Raw genomic sequence first — 19,244 nt, forward strand, 5'->3', positions numbered from 1 at the left:
AAAGCAGGAGCAGGGTTAAAACTGCCCAGGCAGAACCATTTATTGCATCCAGCATGAAGAGCAAGTGCAGATGTGTCCAGCCAGGCTCCAGGTGCAGAAAAGAACCTTTAAGCAGTATATTGTGATTTTGAGGAGGATGACAGATTTGGACCAAAGCACAGCCCAATGTTCAACATACTAAAAAAAAAAAAGAAATAACCTGAAAAGTACATTTAAATGAAACTTGTGTGAATATTTGCCACTGCTCTAAAATCCCTTTTCCTGCCACAGCTTGTCCATGCAGCCTCCACCACAGTTCTTGTCAAATAAAGATACAGATTGATAGCACAGCTACTGCCCTTATCTGAGTAAATCAGACCTGGCATCAAACCTGGCATTAAGAGACAGAATTCTTTTATTTTCTCACAGAAAAGAAGTGGTGGTAACTCTGTCAGATATCCAACAGCAGAACCACAGAAAGGGTGGCTGGGGAGGGACCTCAGGATGTCATTTAGTCCTTCCACATAAAGCCAGCTGTCACCAGGGCTCACCAGTGCCTCAGTTCAGCCAAATTCTGAAAACATTCAAGCTCTGAGTGACCTGTCCTAGGGTGGCACTGCCCACCCCACCCATCTCCTTGTGCTGGCACCTCATCTTTGCCTTCTTTATTCCATTCCAAACTTCACTGTGCCCCAGTTTTGAGGGGCATTTGCACTGCAAGAGAGTGAATGTAATGGCTAAAACTTTACTTGTGGTATACAGAGGTTTATACTGGAACACCAAGAAATCAAATGACTCTCCCAAGGGTCCCACCACATTACAGAGGCAGGACCCTGGCACTCCAGTGCCCAAGTCACCCTCTTGTAAACTTCATTAATGCCAACCAAATCAGACAGGAAATCCATGAGGAAGATTTGCTAAATATTTGGGGGTTACATGTCTTTTGTATGATCTTTATCAAGACTGAGGCCCCAAAGGAGTCAGCAGACATTGTTCTTACTCAACAGATGAAGAAGCAGCTCCAAGAGGAGTAAATGTGTGCTGTGAGCAGGCAGCAGTGACTAACTGGGCTTTTCTCAGGGCAGTGCTTTTATTTGGGCTCAATAGCATGGTATTCAGCCCAGAAATGGGTTCTGTGATCCTTAACATTTTCATGGAATTCAATTTCAGCTTGGCTTCCTGTTGACTGCCAGAGGAATTGCTGCTTCCCGCGGAACACCACTGTCTTCATGGTGCTGACATCTCGGACCTGCAGGAAGAAAAACCAAACCATTTTATCTCAGCAGGCTACACATGAAATAAGCACCTAAAAAACACTGGAGACTAGCAGATGGGTCACTCAGGGAAAAGCTGTGCTACAAAGGTTAGAAGAAATACAGTAGATATCAGAAATTCTCATTCCCATCTACATTTACACAACAGAAATTGGAGTCTCTGGTTTGTGAGACTGTGCAGCTGGGGGGAAATCCCTAATGGAGATGGGGTTTGTTCCATCCAAATCACTGCCCTGGGGTTCCTGCCCCCTCACCAGGATGTAGTTGAAGTGTGTGTGGTTGCCCTCGGGGCCCAGGTCGGTGTGCAGGGCGCGGATGGAGATGCGCTGCCGCGGAGCCACCGTGATGAAGGTGCGGCACACGAGCTCCTGCCTCTCCTCAGGCAGCTGCACAGGATTCACTATCTCACCCTGGGGGCCAAACAGCTGCTGGTCACAGTCTGGCAGGGCAAAGGGAGAAGAGAAAATGGCTTAGAGAAGTATCCAGCACCTCCAAGAAAGAAATCATTTAAATTAAACACAGGCAGAACAGTTTCTTTAGGGATTTTCATCTGGGAACCTTCAATCTGCAAACACTTGTGGGGGGGTTGTTTTAAAGCAAAGGGGGAGTCCACAATTAATACTGATTCCAACACTCCTCAAGAAGGGGATTGTTAGTTGCTAAAAATGAACAAGGTTTCCATAGACTTTCATAGGCAAGCACCATTCATGGAACCCTGTGGGCCTTAATCTAAAGCAAGAGCAAAGCTCTCAGTCCAGTACCTTGGTAATATTTTTTGGCTGCAGTTCTGCTGTTGTACTTCAGGATGACCCCGTTTCCTGGCAGCACAACACGCTGTTTCACAATCAGTGTGTTGGTTCTGGAATTTATCAGTGACAGAGGGAGCTTCCTGCAGCCTGTCCGCCACATCATTCGCCCAGAAAACAGCAGGACCTCACCTGGAACAGATGAGCACAGGCCTAGAAACACTTCTCTTTTGAGTAAAAGCCACAGTCTCTCTTACACAGGTCTGGAATCAAGTAATTTCTGCATCTTGTTTCTATCTTATCAAAATCTGTCATGAGAACAGGCCAGTTAACTAATCTAACTGCTGATTCCAGCTAGAGAGTACATTAGTTTGATACCAGGCTAAAACAAGCAGCTTCTTTAACCCCATAAACTCCTTTCACCTTTTATCTACCAACAAAACAGGTAAGAAACCACTGAGTGAAGGGAGGACAAGCAGCATCTTCACTTTGTTCCATCTGGCAACAACTTGGTGGAACAGAAAAACTCAGAAAAATGCTTTCAGAGATTATTACAGAGGCTCCCAGAGCTTTTCAAGGCACCAGAAGAGATGCAGCTTGAGGTGCAGCTTTGCCAAAGGGCCAGGCTGGATCCCAGGGCTGCAGGCAGTACCTGCACTGCAGTTGAGGGAGCTCTCCAGGATGGTGACCGAGATCTCCTCCCGCAGGGGACGCCCGATGGCCACCGTGCAGTCCCTGCTCTCCACACCTCTCATGTTGATGATGCCAGTGGCATTGAGAAAGAGGTTTCCACACACACCTGGACAGTAGAAACAGGTGGGAAACACATAAGGAAGTAGAGGAAAACAACTCCCTTTGTGGCACAATGAACAGGTAAGGTCACATATTCTGGGTAAAGCACAGGAAGAGTCAAAGAATCCCAGAACCACAGAAGATCCTGAGTTGGGAGGGACCCACAAGGGTCATGAAGCCCAACTCCTGACCCTGCAGGACTAGCCCAGGAATCACACCATGTGCTTGACAGTGTTGTCTAAACACTCCCTGAAATCTTGAGCTGCTGTCCCAAGTCAGAATGAATTTTGGGAAGCACAGGGAAGCCAGTCATCGTTCCCAGCTCAGGTAACATGGATGTGCTGGAACAGCAGATTTCCCCTCCCAGCCAGATGGATTCCCTCCCATGCTCCTGTCCCTGTCTGGCAGCAGGATCACCTCAGCCCAGCTGCACACAGGAAGCTCCTTTTGGCCGTGCTCTCCTCACCTCCACCGGGCTTTGTCTGCTCTGGGGGCCCAGCAGACAGAGGGACATCCAGCTCCTTGTGTCTGTGCTCTGTGGCAGCTGCAGCTGTGCTCAGGTGTGTGGCTGCTGTCACTGGCTGCAGCTCTGCCCCAGGGGACAGGGTCCCCTCCTGCTCAGGACAGGGCCCTGCAGAGCAGCCACGCACCACGACGGCCTTGGGGAAGCGCCGGCAGAAAAGGGGGTTCACGGGCTTGTGGGTCAGAGAGCTGAGGCAGAAATCCTGCCTGGTCTGAATGCCATTCCCACAGGATGTTGAACACTGCAGAAGAAGAAACCCACAGGCTTTTATCCCAGCATTCCAGCTGGTGTTGTGAAATAAATGCATTGATAAGCTCATGCATGATCTGGGGGGCTTCCACCACTTGCCCTGCCAGTGCTCTTGTTCCATCAGCTATAAGATGCCCCACCTTCCAGGGGACCTTCCAAACTATATATTTAAATTGCAGAACCACTTCCTAAAAAAATCCTAAAATATCTGCATTCCAATAGAAAACATGCCAAAACCATTTCTAAGCTGCAGCCAAAACTTTAGCTGAGGAAGGTGGGAAGCAAACCTACGGCTGCTAAACACAGGGCAGTGGAACGGATGGAAAACATCCCTGGAAACTGTTCAGCATTTCTGTGGGAAGCCAACAGACAAGGCAGAAGTTGTTATTTCTCCCCTGCAGCCTCCAGGGAAGGGAAGAGCTGGGAAACTGCTGCATCTGGAGGGGAGCAGGTACCTGTGACCACTCGCTGAAGCTCCACTCGTAGGAGCACGTTCTGATGACACAGGGGACACTGGTGAGGGGCTTCTCTGCCACAGGGCACAAATGTTCCTCCTGCAAGACCTCCTGGCCATGGAGGATCTGCACACAGGTGACCAGCTGCACTGCTAAGCCCAGCCCACAGCTGGAGGAGCAGGGCCCAGCTGGGGTTACCTTCCACCTGACAGGGCAGGGAGGATAAAAAGTGAATTAGTGATGAATCCTCACCCTGTCTCTCACTGCAGCTCCCTCACCCTTCCTTCTTCTTCATCCTCTGTCTCACATGGTCTGTGGTACTTGGAATGCAGCCTGGTGCAGGTTTGGAGTTGGACACATAGGGCATTCCCATTTTGCCAGGAGCCCAGAGATTTCAAATCCACACTGAATCTTTCTCTGTGTCCATCACCACCCTCCCCAGGGTAACACACACAGGCTTAACTGCAGAGCAATCTTATCTCCCTCCAAAACACAAACACCACTGAGCTCTCAGATCAGGACCAGACCCAGAGGCCCTGGGAGTGGCATCCTGTAAGAAAAGTTCCAGCAGCTTTCCAGTCCCACAGCAAACAGGGCAGGGCAAGCTCACCACAAATCCTAAGGAAAGTACAATGCATTTCCTTCAGTTTTCAGAGCAGCTGTTCTAGATTCTGAGAGTATTTAATTCTTGCTACTTTCCTTGATGCTCTGTGGAAACTGTACAGCTGGCAAATGTGTCACCACCTTCTGCAGCTATGGATTTGTTCCTGCTTTCCCAGAGCAATAAGGGATTGAGAGGTTTTCTGTTTTTCTCTGGACTCAGACTCTGAGGACTACACTTATTTCTGTCTGAGAAGCACCAGCCCAGGAAAGACTCTGAGATTGCTCAGTATGGAGCAGTGCTGCAGTTTTTGTAGCTGGCTGTGCATCCAAAGAAGGGGAGAATAGCCTGACCCTTCTTTTACCATGTCGCTGCAGACAGAGAGAGAAAGGAAAGACCCCTCACTGTCTCACTGTCTCCTGGTAACTGCTTTACCTTGGTGGGCAGGGGTTGAGATCACAGACTTCCACCCTGCTCTCTGGCTTTGGCACTGGCTGGCAGTTTTCCTCCTGAGTTTCTTCTTTGGTGTCAAAAGCCACACAAACATAGTGCAGCTGAGCATGACCTAGGAAGGGAAGCAATCTGACTGTGTGGTTTGGATGCAAGGGTTGAAAGTGTCACATCTGTGTGTACAAAACAAGCAAACTCTGCCCAAGCCATGCCACTCTTATTGCACTCATTCCCCCAGAAAAATTGTGATCACAGCCACCCTTAGACCTGTAGAGGGGGAAGGACCAAGTGGGCCCTGAGGTTCCCAGGCACTGAACTCACACCTACAGCCAGGCAACTTCTCCCTGCAGCACAGAAAGGCCTCACCTCTACCACAGGAGACAGAACACTCCCCAGCTACAGGGCTCCAGACATACACAGTCTGATTTTGCTGCTGGACATGCCCAAGTGACTCCAGAGGCTGAGGTAAGTGTGCATCTTCCTCCTCAGAAGAGAGAAAAAACAGCTGCCCTAAACAAACCACCAGGATGAACTGAGGAACCCAGCAGCATAACTAAAGAGGGAAGGAGCTGTCTAAAGTGACAGGATGAACTTTTAACTGGGCAGAGCATGGTGTAAACCACCCTCCAGGCTCCAGGAGTGAGCTGGTTGTTCTTAACTGGTGGATAAAAGTGCAAAGCTCCCAGTGAGGTTCCTGAAAAGCCAAGCCAGCAAACTCACTTTGTCCCAGCCCAAAGGGCAGACATTGACCACACATGGCACAAGGGAGAGGGGCTTTTCTTCTGCTGGGCACAAGCTGTCATCCACCACAGTCTCCAGGCCATCATGGTACTGCACACAGGTCAGGTTCTGCTGGGCAACTCCAGTCCCACAGACAGCAGAGCATTCACCTCTCTGAGACATCTTCCACCTGAGTGGGAGGCAATTGGCATCACCCCATTTCCCATCTGGATCAGCAGGGAGGTTTAACTCAGGGCTCTGGTTACAGAAATGGGTCATGCAGAGTGTTCAGCTTCTCTGTTTCAAAAGCCTTGCCTGGATGTGACTGAGGGAACAATTTAAGTCCTTCCACTGACAGATTTCAAGCTTTCAAGGACTAAAAGCACCTAAGCTAAGGGGCTATAGTTCAATCACTTTTTATTGAACACTAAAATGTCTCTGAGGTCAATGTCTGGGCAGGCTTGGTCTTCCTTCCCAAATAATCAACACAACCAACTCTCTTTGTTGGCATCATCTTGGAAAGGATGTGAGAGACATCTTCTTCTGGCCATACCCTCAAAATATCTTCATTTAGCAGATTACTGTAAAACAGTGAAGGAACATTTCCCATTCCTTCAGCTGACATCTCAATTATCTCACAGGACTAGGAAAGACAGAACATGGCTTGGGATCTGCTACTCCATTGTAATTAGGAGGAAACTACTTCATACTTCTGTCTTTTTTTTTACTTTGAACAGCACAAATACAGAACCTGGATTAAGGGGCAGAGAAAAGCAGGATCTGAGCTCCCTGGAACACCAACCTGTAGAGGCAAGGCTCCATGGCACAGGGCTTGTGCTCTGGGAGGGGCTGTGGCAGCTCCAGACACCTCTGATCCTCTGTTACTTCATGCTTGGTCTGATCAAAGCACACATGAGCCACTGGCTGCACCCCTGGGACACAAAAGGAACTGAAATTAGAACCAAAGTAATGGAAGGAAGATGCAGTGGTTTTGCTTTACTCAATCAGCTGGGTGAGAAAATGGACTGTGGGAATTCAGACTTCCTGTAAACACACAAACCCTTTATTGGTGCCATAACCTCCCTCAAGAGTTTTAAAGTGATTTTCCAAGGTGAGCACCCCAGCAGAGGAGAAGCTTGATTGATAACCCACTGCCAAAATGGAAAGGTTGTTCTAAATTGGCCATTTGAAAGAACAAGGATATCAATCATAATTTGGAATAAATTACTTCTAATGAGCTGACTGATGAGGGACAGCAAATAAGTTCTAGGAGGGAGCTGGTTTTAAATGCCATTGTGCAGAAGATAATATCATCACACAGTCCTTGTGCTCAAACACCCCCAGACTCCTCAAAGGCATCATCAACCAAAACCAGAGGAACTGGGAGAGAAACTGGAGACTTCCAGTGCCTGCAGCAGGCAAGGAAAGAAATATTCATAAGCTACAGCTGTAAAGGAGATTTTCAACAATAAAGAACAAGCAAAGCAGATGAAAAGTCCAACTCAAAGAAATTACAAGCAAAGATAAAAGGAGTCTCCTTTCAGAGAATGGGCTACAAGGAGAGCCAGGCATTCCTGAATCTCAAGCAGCATGACCCTGAGCACCAAATGTCCAGAATCCATCAGCAGCCTTATCTGTGCTCTACCCTTGTTTTCAAATAATGACTATTGCTAAGGAGGGACTGAGAATCACTTTCAGCTCTCAAGGTGCAATTTCAGCCCAGATTCCCAACTTTCTGTTATTTTAAGTCCTGAGTTTCTCGTTCTTTTTTCTGTTTGTGGCTGCATTAGCTGGAGGCTCTGGAGCATTTTGAGCTCTTCAGGGTTTCAGCAATCAGTTCACTTGGGGGATTTGCTGGAGAAAAGCTCTCCAGGCATAACTAGTTGTGTAGATTGACTTCCATAAATATTCATTAATGCATTTTCTAAATCCTTGTCACAGAAGTCTTGAGAGGCCTGACAGTGTCATCTGAATTATCTGGTAAACAAGATGTCAGGCCATCTATCAGAGTGAACTGTTACAATCTGCATTATGATTCCTTTAGGGAGACAGAAAGGATTAGCCATGGCACAAGAATAGAATTCTAAGAAGGAAGTTTCATAATTAGCTCTGAGGCTTTAATCAGACACCAGATACCCCTTTGGTCTCAGACTTCTGATGTTTAGCCAACTTCAAATTACAGTCTTCAGTAACTTTGAAAAATCTGAGAAAATTATTTAGTCTTAAAACCAAGAGTTCAGTTAAAACTTGTTTAAAAATCTTCTCCGTGATCAAACATTTCCAGTATCATTTTGATGACTCAGCTCATTTGCTGATTTGTTAATTTAATTCAAAAGCTCCACCACTTTTTCCTTTGGTTCAGCTGAACACTAGCAAATGCAACAATCATTTCCAGCAATCTGCTTTGAAATTCAGTTCAGACCAAAGCAGAAGTCTTCATAAAAAGTAAAGACTGAGTCCTGCTGCCTCACCTTCCCCACAGGTCACTGAACATGGGCCCAGCTGAGGAATCCACAGATAGGTCAGGTTCTCCTTGGGGACAAAGTAGCTGAAGGTGATGTCTGGGTTGGTGGCATTGCCATATTCCTTTGTGTACCTCCTGTAGACCTGGGGAAGGAAAAACTGTGGTCAATGCACAAGAAAACTTGGATTTATTTCTTAGGATGGAGGAAGGAGAAGCCAGTCTCCCTTCTTTGCATCCAATCCTGATCCTCACTGCAATGCCTCAGCCCCAGGCAGACACAGTCAGAGCACCCACCCTGTGAATTCTGGCACTGAAGGGTTGAACTCAGGGTGGTTTTCCCCACACAATCACCCCCAGCCTGCAGGATGCCTGTGGGCAGCCAACCCCCAGCCATTCCCAAGAAAAGCAATACTAGCACTCTTCAGTGAACCTCATCCCCCCCCTAGCTTTGGACACAAAGTCACCTGAATCCACCACATCTGGATTCTGCAGCAAAACCACCCAAACCAGGTCACCTCTGACTGGCCCCCTTCCAACTCTGCTGCTTTAATTCACCTGTATTTCAATTTCTTCCTGTGTTGGCCCATCCACGTGGATCTCCTCCAGGCTTGGCAGGTTGTCCTGGGTGAGGAACACTCGGTATTTGATCTGGTTGTCCTCCAGAACTGACGGGTAGGTGACATTCAGTGAGATTTTTCCTTTTCCAGCCACCACATACTCTCCTTTAACCTTCACAGCTGGAGAAGGTGGAGGAGCAGGGAGGTTAAGAGAGATGATGTGGTAGGAACCCACTTTGTAGGAACCAGTTTGATCCAAGTTTGGCATGCCATGGAGTGTGGCACCTACAGCTTCCCACTGGAGAGCATCCCACAAGCAAAATGCAGCACCAAAAATCCCATTTCTTTGTTTGCACAAGCTCCTTTCAGCCCTGCCTGTATCCTCTCCTCTCCTTTTCACTCCACTCACCCAGGTGTGTGAAGAGAGGCCTCCTGTTGGTGACATGGACCGAGGTGGTGTTGTAGGGCAGGGACAGAAATGTCACATACTCTGCAAGGGTGGGAAGGAGAAAGATGTGATCACCTTCCACCACTGGAACTCTGTGGGAAAGGATGGGGATTGCAGCTCAACTCCTAAATTCACCCTGGCCCCGCTCCTTGCCTTGAACACAGTGATGGTGACACAGCAAACACAACTGAGCTGCATTCTGTGTCCTGTTCTCACATTTCTTTGGTTTTTAGGTTCTCTGCTAACACCTCTACATGAGACTGCAAGAGCCAGACCAGGAAGCACGGGCAACACTCTCAAGGAAATGGTGGGATTGGTGGGCTGTCCTGCAGGGCCAGGAGTTGGACCCAATGGTCCTTTTGGATCCCTTCCTATCTGGGATATTTATGGTTCTGTGATTTGATATCACCCCCAGCTCCCCACAATTTACAGGACTTCCCAAACAGTCACATTTCTGATCCACACCCAGAGAATTATGACAAAAAAAGGCATTCTGCCTACCTCCCTCAGCACTGACCACACAAAATCCATCTCCACATCCTCCATAAAATAAAATCAAGCAGAAGGGAAAAATCATATACAGAAGATTTGGAATACAAACAGCACCACAATGCAGAGGCTGAGGGAGAGGACTACACACCTTGAGCTTTCCCTTCTGTGTAGGATCCACTGACTTTGGTGCAAGTGGAGTTATCACCCCCACAGACCTTGCAGGGATCCATGGCCTTCCTGGAGCCCATCTGGCCGTCACACCCGAATGCCTGAGCAGAGGGGAGAGTCTGTCAGCCTGGCCTGCTCTGAGAAAACAAGCCAGCAAAAGCAACATTGCCTGAGTTCCTGAAACTGCCCTTTCCATCTGGAATTTGGATTTAGGAAAACAACAAAGGAAAAGATGTGTTTGTACCTAGACCTGCCACTGGACAGCAGCGTGCAAAGCCAAGGACTGGGAGGTCTTAGCTGAGAGCACAGCTCTCAGTAACTGTGACATTTGCTTTCCCACAAGAAGCAGCCCAAAAAAATCTCTCCTGTGACCTAAACCCAAACCTCTGTGCTCTCTTCTGTGAACCCTTTCTGGAGGGAGGGAGGAAGGGAGGAAAAAACAAAAGCCCAGGAGAACACTAAACATGAATGGCAGGTTCTAAAGGAATCTTTAGCTCCCCAGACTCCAAAGCCAAACCTAGCCCACATCACTTCAGTCCCATGGAACTCAGAAGAGAGATTCTATCCCCATTCCCACGAACTAGACTAATTTACACAAAGCTACAGGAGGATCTCAGCAGGCTTAACAGCAAAACATGTGCAACTGCTGAATTTATGCTGGAGCCACTGATCCCAGGCTTTGGAAGCTGCCATAACATGCATATTTATCACTGCTGCCAATGAAACAGCCAAAATCAGAACAGGTTCTGCCTACACCCTCTGCTGTTCATGGGGGGAAACACTTCACAAAACATGGTGAGCACGAGGATAATGAGAAAAACATAAAATTGACAAAGAGTATTCTGGGAATGTAAAGAAACAACAGAAAACATCCACCCGGGTCAGCAGTGAGCAGTTCCTAAAATGCAGACAGGGCGGGGGAGTTGTGTCCAAGGTCATCAGGAAAGAATGCCTTCCTCAGGTCCAGTCCAGAGCTAAACTCCAGAAGTTATGCTTCAGTTTTGATCAACCATACTCCAAAAATCAATTTGTCAACTCGTGATCCCCAGTTTTTGCTCCTTATCTTGCCACTGACTCAGTGATTCAAGCCATGGAACTTCCCTCCAAGACAGTCAGCATTTTATGGGGCTAATTACAGCAGGCAAGCTGAGCAGTTAATGATGTCTGCTCCACCAACACAAAAACCAATTGCTTCTTGGATTAGGGATGAATAGCCCTGTGTGTTTACTGCATAATTAGCAGAATGTCTTATCTAGAGGGCATTGGATGCACAGACAGAACAGTACATCTTTGGACTCCATCCAACATACCAAGAACAAAACTCTCTTCTGAGAAGAGCTCGCTCTGCTGTTTGGGACACTGTGGTATTTTCCTAGCAGGATTTTCCCTGATTCCTTTGGTGCAGACCACCTGCCAGGGTTCAGCTGGACTCCCCAGTCACTTACTCTGCATCTCCCCATCACACACAGATGGAGATCCCCGTGGTGCTCCATGTCATCCTGCTCACACCTGGTTCCATCCAGGAAATTGTCCCCACGGCTCACCATGAACTCCTTGCCCACAGCCCTGCACATGTGCTTGCAGAGCAGGTCCCCTGGAGCAGGCAGGCACAAGGAAGGAGTTACTCTTGCAGGAAAGCACATGGCTGCTCATCAAACAATGGGAAAAACCCAGAGAGGTTGTGGACTCCCATCCCTGGAAGTGTCCAAGGCCAGGCTGGAGCAGCTTGGCATAGTGGAAGGTGTCCTTGCCATGGTGGGATGAGTTTTAAGGTCCCTTCCAACACATACCTTTCTGGGATTCTGTGATCTCTCAGGTTTCATGTGAACACAAAGCATTCAGTGAAATAGCCTTTTCATCCCAAAGTACAGACAGGTCCATGAGCAGCCCCTGCACAAACTGAGGTTCCAGACACTCCTTACCTTTGGCAAAGCCAACAGCAGAGGTCCAGGTATAAAAGGATGGTGTTTCTACATCAAGGTACAGTGGCTTTAAATTTGTTGCTGCACATTGTTCAGCCATGAAGTCCTGCTGGGTCATCAGACAGGCCTGGATCCCAGAGAGATAATTGTGTAAGGAAAGGAAGTGACTGAGCACTGACATTTAACCCTCTAGCTAAAGGCAAAATGCAATGGCTGGTGAGTAAAACACCCAAACAACTGGAAAGAAAAAAAAACACTTTAAAGGGAGGCTGCAGGATATGAAGACAATTGTGCTTGGAAGCTGATATCATTGCAATTTATACAAAATAAATAGATAAGGAAAATAGGAATGATGCAAGAAAGTCCCTCTTGTCATTGTGAGTCACTATTTTCTCAGCATCTGTCCTGCTATGGGGGGTTAGAGAAAATGCTTCATTACATGTGAACAATGCTATTAAATAATCCTGCTGCCTTCCATGGCACAAATACCTCTCCTGCTGTCAGACAGATGGAGGCTGTACACCAGATCTGTACCAGAGCAGTCAGCTGTGGGAAGGACAGCCCAAAAACACCCAGCCCTCAAAGGGTTCAACAGTAAGACAGAAGTTCAGGTGTTGCTGAGCTGCATTACCTGTGTATTGCACATCTCTGCTTGCATGCTGGCACCGTGGCACTCCTGCCCCCCAAAAGCAGGCCTGGAAATGACAGAATTGCTCAGCAGGGGCAGGTTTGTCCCAGGCAAAGAGGAAGACTCAGCCCCCAGGCCCTGAGCACAGCCCATGTCTCACCTGGGGTTGTTGCAGAAGCGCTGCCTCAGCAGCACCCCCCCCCCACAGCTGCGGGAGCAGGGGGACAGGGGGCTCCAGGCAGACCAGTGCCCATGGACCACAGCCATGGGGTTCAGTTCCTCCAGAGAGCTGCACTGACCCTTGAAGCACCACTAGGACCAAGAACACACAGAACTGGCAGCAGTGAACACAGCAGGGCTGGGGTTTAAAAGGTTGGCACAAGTCCCTGTCTTTGGCAGGCCAGTATCAGAGAATCCCAAGGTGAATGAGGCACCTTCTCACAAGAGGCTGAAGAGTCCCCTTCCCCTAACATGAGGTTGGGGTCAAAGCAAAGAGCAGGCAGGTCATTTCAAGTAGAAGGACAGCTCAGATATCAGATATCAAAGCAACTCCAGAGATAAAGACAAGGTGGAAAGACCAAGATCAGGCCATAACAGTACCAGTTTAGGACTGGTTTTAGCTCCCTGGCCAAGGGGCACTGAATGCCATGTAACTTCCAGACACTGACAAAGCTTTGCTGTCTCCACACCCACTCCTGGTGGGAGCCTCCTTACCTTGTTGATCCCACACTCAGTTCCATCCAGGAGGGGAACCAGAAGCCGAGTACAGCTGGATTTGTCTGCTGGTTGTACGTGGCATGAGAGAACTTTACAGATGTCCTGGTGTGGCAAGAAAACCAAGGAGTTCAGGGAGTCAGGCTCAACAACACAGCAGTCCCAAAAGTCTAAATTGTGCATGGTTTTCCCAGACACCCAAAAGTGCAAGTTCCTTAATTTTTCCTGCTATTTTGCAAAAGCTGTGGGCAAGTCAGAAAGTCATCACTGTAGTGATCACCAGCTGTAATGCTGGAAGATGATCAACTGAAGCAATTAAAGTTTCACCCACCTTAGTGTTTCCTCATTAACAAAACATGTCCAGATGGCAGCTATTAAACACGCTGTGCTTCCCAGACAAAGGGATTTGAGCCATGGCAGGGAAGCTGGAGGAATCCAGTGAACAAGAATTCCCCAAGGCAGGACCCTGAGTGGGTGCACCCAGCACTGCCAGCTGTGCACAACAGCACCCAACTGTGTAAACCTTACAGGAGATTTATGTGGAGGAAGGAAGTGATGGAGAGAAAGGAAACATTTTGAAAGCTTTGCCAAGAAATCTGTGGCAGAAAAGCACCTTCGATCTCTTCAGAATAAAAACGCTGCCAGCCCCTCCTCCCAAATTTTGGCTCCTGAACATTTCCCTGCTGCTCTTAGCAAGACAGACAAACTTTCTACCTACAACATTGCTGTCAGCAAAGGTGCAAGCTGTGGCCAGACTGCCAAAGGCAATTTTACACTGCTCATCTGCTCCGTAGTACAAGCCAGGCTTCCACCCCGGGATGCTGCCGTCCATGTCCGGCAGGTCATTCAAGCAGCTTGTTTGGCCTGTACTGATAGAAACATGAGGAATAACACTTTCCCAGCTGTGGCTAGTGAGGACAAGGACATGTTTGCAAACTTGTGCTGAGTTTCACTCTGGGAGTTGGCTGCTGCTTTCCCAGACAACACATGCTCGCTGTGGGCTGGGATGGATTTAGTTGCAGCAGCTGCCTGGAGTTGCTCGCAGTTCCCTGCTGCTGGAGTTCTATCCCATTCCTGTCCTGCACCCAGCCAGCACAGCCTGCAGTGCCTGTCTGAGCCTGGATGCTCTGATGTTGTAAATAAAATGTGCAGGCTGAGACAGTGTCTGAGAAATCCAACCCAGCCCAGGCACACCAGGCACCAACCAAAGCCACTTCCAGCTACATGAAGCAAAACCTGGGTTTAACCTCTGCAACAAGTGCTAAGAAATAAAGAAACCCCAAGCTTTTCACTGTTCCTCATTCTTCAATAAACTTTTTTATTCCTTGAGTTTTTCTCTCCTAAGCTCCCAGCACAGGGAACTGAAGAGCTCAACCATTCCCTTACCTGACAATAGCCAGGAACTGCTCCCGACTGCACGGAGACCAGGTGAGGTCGATGCTGTTGTGGTTTCCTGCTGAGCCCATGATGTAACCACTGCTGCTGCACAGATTCCCCTCTCCATCGTGGGCAATGCCAAGGCTGCAACAGAAGCAGCACAGAGCCCTGAGGAGAAGAAACCCAAAGGCTGGATTCCCTCAGAGCCTCCCTTCTCTAAGCAAGGACTGAGCTCCCTCTGCAGCCCTTCCTTCTACTGTTGTCACAAAGGGTTTCTCTCCTCTTTGCAGCTTCTAATTGTCACAGAATATGCAGGGATGCAAGAAATGCAAGGAATTCTTTCCAAAATAATCCATGATGATGACCAAAAGGTTTAGAATAACCAATGGGAATTTCCCTTTTATGTCAAGAGGTCCTTTTGCCTCTTTCCTTAAACTGGAGGGTGTTTTTACCTGAATAAAACCTACTGGGCTGCTCTGGCAGTTTCCCACTGACCTGTGCCCAATCTCATGGGCTATGGTGACTCCAAGGTCAAAGCCAGTGTCCTGGGTAATGACACAGCTCCAGAAGGAGGAGCAGACTCCCCCTAACTGAGTTACTCCACGAAGCTCCTTGTTCCCATCAGGCAACTCCAGGTCAAACCTAAAGTAAGGGAGACAGAGAGAAAAGAGCAAAGAACCCCCACAGCTAAAAAAGTCAGGTCTAGACATTGAGCTGAATTTATCTGAGCTTTCCTAGTCTGGCTTTGCCAGCTATATAACATTTCTTTTGACATGAGTGCCCACTGCTCAAATTTTATGATGATTCCACATTAAAAAAATCCAAGATAACAGAACTGAATAAACTATTTCCCAGTCCCTCCCAGGGCAGGGAGCTCAGCACCTGGTGATGTAGAGGACAATGTCAGCATGCTGGGGGTCAGAGTCGTTCTGGGGGTTCACCTTCTTGCTCCACTCACAGACACTGATGAGGGAGGAGGTGATGTTGGTTGTGATGTTCACCTCTGCCTGGAGGGAAGGCACATGTTGCACATTCCAAACAGCTTTGGGCTTGGACAGCACTCAAACACAGCCCTCCCCTTACCTCTGGCTCTCTCAAAACCAGCATCTGCATCAGGTGAACTCTGAAATGAGCCCCCAGTGAGGCATCTCTGAGCAGCTCTGCTCCCTGAGAAGAGACAGAAAGGATTAAAATAAAGAAGGGCCTGACTCCTTGCTCCCAAAAACTGGGCTGCACTCATTACAAAGGTAACTACAACACTAATATATGCACTAAAAATGTGAATAAATCTGTCAAGAGATGAGAAGTGATGGGATTTTTCAGATCCTCTGAAGCAGAGAGAATCTGTATGAAAAGTTTCATAGGGTAGGGTGAATGCTAAAGACTTTTCTGCATTAGCATTAAGAGAAAATTTCTTAAAAATAGCAAAAAGAGACATGAAAATTCTGCAGCAGAAATAAAAAAAAATGAAATGTAAAATACAAGATTGATTCAGTGGAATTTAGCTCAATCCCACTGAAAGCAACAGGTGAGAGACCCCTCTACCTGAGTTGCAACATTAGTAATGAAATTAAGAGCTACATTTTCTATGTGGGTTTTAAATCCTCTGGGCCAAGATCCCAAACTCAGAGCCACTCACAATGTTCAGGTTGGCCAGGATGTATCTCTCTGTGTCCTCTTTGTGGTACAAGTAAACATCTGGCCCTGCCACCACCATCAGCTCCAGATGTTTGACAGCTGCCTCAGCCCTCTTGTGCAGGCGAGGAGGAGCCCACCCTGCTGGACAGCACAAAGGGACACAGGAGGTTCAAATGCACCATAGAAGGTCCTACAGATCCACTCCCTCTCCCCAAAGGCTGCAATAACTCAGCTGCAAGTCCACTTCTCCAGGAGCTTGCTCAGCTTTCCCACTTCTGGTGGTGACTTTCAGCAACTTTAGCAACACACCTGTGCTACCAAAGCAACCACCCACATCAAACACACTGGGGTCAGCAAGGTGAGAAACGTTTTCAAGAATATTCCTGTATTTGTACACACAAATGTTCCCTCTGAGCTCATGGAAGCAATGCCCCAGCAGACAGCTGTTCCAGCAGGGCTGCCTCTCATGGCTGTTACCTCTGGCTGGCTTTGCCTCTCTGGCAGCACTTTTGAAGAGGATGTGGGGGCTGGAGAAGCCAAGATCCTTCAGCAGAGCCACATCTTTGCTCCTGACTGGCCTGATGTGAATTTTCTCCTCACCCACAGTGATGACTCCTTGCTGAAGCAGATAAAATTCCACCTCTGAGTTATTCCATAGATATTTGCTACCCATGGAGATGGCAAAGATTTATTCAGTGGATGGTTCACATACATTTTGTGCACGAAGCTGCTAACCCCCAAAGGCTGTTCCAGCTCATACTCACCAGCTGCCCTTCACAAAAAGTGACTCTGCTTCTGGCCCCAGGAGGCTGCAGGGACTTTCCACCTGCAAAGCAGTTCCCTGGGAATCTCTTCAGTAAAATAAAGGAAGAGTTCACCACCTGGCTGCTCACAAAGGAGGAGGAAAGGAGGGTGTGGTCCTCCAGGAATTCAAAGGCATAGAGCTGGCCCCAGGCCTGGATGGAGCAGTGCTGGACTGGACAGGGCTCCAACCCAAAATGTTCTTCTTTACAAGGGCAAGTTGGCTCAGCCACAACAAACTCAGGTACTGAAAGGAATGAAACAAGACCAGAACAAGGGGAGGAGATATGAGAAAGGATGATACACAAAAACCCAATGTAAGGTCAATTTCCCCAGGAAAAATACCCTACAAATGACAGCTGTGGCCTCTTGGGGTCATGGTACCAACAGCCAGAGAAGTTCTATGTTTTTGTATATTCCAAAGTGAGGATAATCTGCCTGGGAACACACAATAGAAACTGGCACTGAATTTACTGGAGCTTTTGCTCTCTCAAGTAGGAGAACAGTTCATCTAAAAAGGCAGAGACAGTTTTGTTCCTGCAGATTTTAATAATTACTGAGTGGGAATTATCACAGCACAAAGACACTGGGATGAGCATTAGGTGAACTCACAAGGAGACAACACCCTTCCTTCAGGGAATTGAGACTTCAAAACATATCTTTATTCTGAACTATCATCAATCCAGACCTAGAATTCAAATCTCTTTGTGCATTTATTTAAAAACTAAAACTAAAAATTATTAACAAGTATATAAAGTTACCCTTAGTCAAAAGCTTTTGTCAGAAGATCTTGTAGAAATACAGAGAATGGGGATTTGCAGCAGAAATGTGCAAAGAGGTTGAACACATCTCCTTCAGCAGAGTTTAAACTCTGACACATCTCTCCATCCTCTCTCCCACTGGAACCCAGACTGTCTCACTTGCACTGGGACTCAGAAACACCAAATGCTGGTCAGGTCAGGGGCTGTTAATTAGCAGTGTCAAGCACACAGGATGAGAAACCAGCTGCCAGATGTGTTCTAACCCGGGGAAGGACCGAGCCCTGCATACCATCAGCCACTGAGCTGCTTCCAAAGTAAGACAAAACATCTTCTGCATCCAAAGCGCCGAGGAATTTCTGCAAGAAGAAGAAGAGGAAGAGCTTCGCATTTTTTTCAGGAAAAACAACTGGACACAAGACTATGCCTTCCCTGGACCCAACCTGAAAGGAACACCAGCAAACAGCTCAGCAAGTCCCAGTGCCAAGTCCTCCGTGCTAAGCACGGGCTGCGCAAGAGGAAACAGCTTTATCTTTGTTATAAACGAGAAACAAAGTCTCGATATTTAGCAAAATTTAAATTGGTTTCTTTTATATAGACAGAGCAAGCAGCGCTGGGGAAAACGTGAGGGTCACTGCCCACTCCACGCTTCCACCCAACCTGAGCTCCCTTTTTATAGTCTGGTTTTCCTTGTAATCAATAATTGTTATTGTTTTGTTGTAGTAATTCTGCAAGGTAAGCAGTGGTGGTCAAAGAAACTTCCAAACTTCCGTGGGACAGCTCTTGGGACAATTGGTCATGGAACCATCTGGTCTTGGGAGATAAAAAACAGAAGTGGGAAGTCTGATCTTTAGCAGATAGTTTGTGATTGATCACACAAAGGCAGGAAATCTGATTCTGCAAAAAAACTTTTTAGACTATGGAAAACCCCTTTTTTTTTCTTTTACAAACTGGTATACAATATTCAACATACAATATTCATAACAGGGGGGTTTAAACAGAATGGGTTTAATCATATATTTCCCTTCATCTAGGTCCACGTTCTTTTCTTATTTTAAGTATTCTGGTTTATACAAACTCCAAAACTTCTATGACTAACACGAATCATTTATCAATTATCACATCTTCGTGATTACGGACGGAGTTTGGCTTAGAACCGTGTCGTCTCTTCTTGCTGTTCTTTATATCTATATAAATATATAAATTTTGTGTTTATTTTTGTGCGAAGGGCCGCTCTGGAGTCGGACTCACCTCGGGGAGCCAGCACAGCCCCAGCGGGAGCACGGCGAGCGCCCGCAGCGCCCAGCTGACGGTCATGCCGCAGGACCCGCGCTCTCCCAGCCCAGCAGAAAGAGTTTTCGGCCCCAGGCATCACGTGGAGCGGAAGGGAAGAGAAGAAAAAACAGCAGCAGGCTGTGAGCAAACAGGCTGTGAGCAAACACGCCGTGTGTGAGCGGGGGCGCGGGGGGCCGCGGCCGCACCGGCCGT

The 19,244-nt window shown here is 47.7% G+C and overlaps 1 protein-coding gene across 3 annotated transcripts; it reads right to left on the reverse strand.

Moving 5' to 3' along the window:
- Positions 1-10: 10 nt before the first annotated feature.
- Positions 11-19,183, reverse strand: ADAMTS13 (ADAM metallopeptidase with thrombospondin type 1 motif 13). Of its 3 annotated transcripts, none has more exons than XM_056505477.1 (29): positions 19,008-19,183; positions 18,049-18,115; positions 16,962-17,245; positions 16,675-16,816; positions 16,199-16,335; positions 15,643-15,726; positions 15,442-15,566; positions 15,055-15,201; positions 14,569-14,703; positions 13,901-14,051; positions 13,183-13,287; positions 12,629-12,780; positions 12,472-12,535; positions 11,841-11,967; positions 11,364-11,512; positions 9,899-10,019; positions 9,220-9,300; positions 8,809-8,990; positions 8,261-8,396; positions 6,592-6,721; positions 5,790-5,979; positions 5,436-5,553; positions 5,055-5,184; positions 4,019-4,223; positions 3,258-3,555; positions 2,652-2,798; positions 2,015-2,191; positions 1,508-1,692; positions 11-1,228 (listed from the first exon to the last, which is right to left on the reverse strand). In XM_056505477.1, the coding sequence occupies exons 1-29, from the start codon at positions 19,071-19,073 to the stop codon at positions 1,070-1,072; spliced, it is 4,194 nt and encodes a 1,397-aa protein (XP_056361452.1). In that variant the 5' UTR covers positions 19,074-19,183; the 3' UTR covers positions 11-1,069. The 3 variants fall into 3 exon arrangements, with proteins under 3 accessions (XP_056361452.1, XP_056361453.1, XP_056361451.1); XM_056505478.1 differs by having other exon boundaries at positions 5,436-5,550; positions 16,199-16,338; XM_056505476.1 differs by having other exon boundaries at positions 16,199-16,338.
- Between the last annotated feature and the right edge of the window lie 61 nt (positions 19,184-19,244).

This window comes from Oenanthe melanoleuca, chromosome 17 (assembly GCF_029582105.1).
Source record: "Oenanthe melanoleuca isolate GR-GAL-2019-014 chromosome 17, OMel1.0, whole genome shotgun sequence".
Taxonomy (NCBI): domain Eukaryota; kingdom Metazoa; phylum Chordata; class Aves; order Passeriformes; family Muscicapidae; genus Oenanthe; species Oenanthe melanoleuca.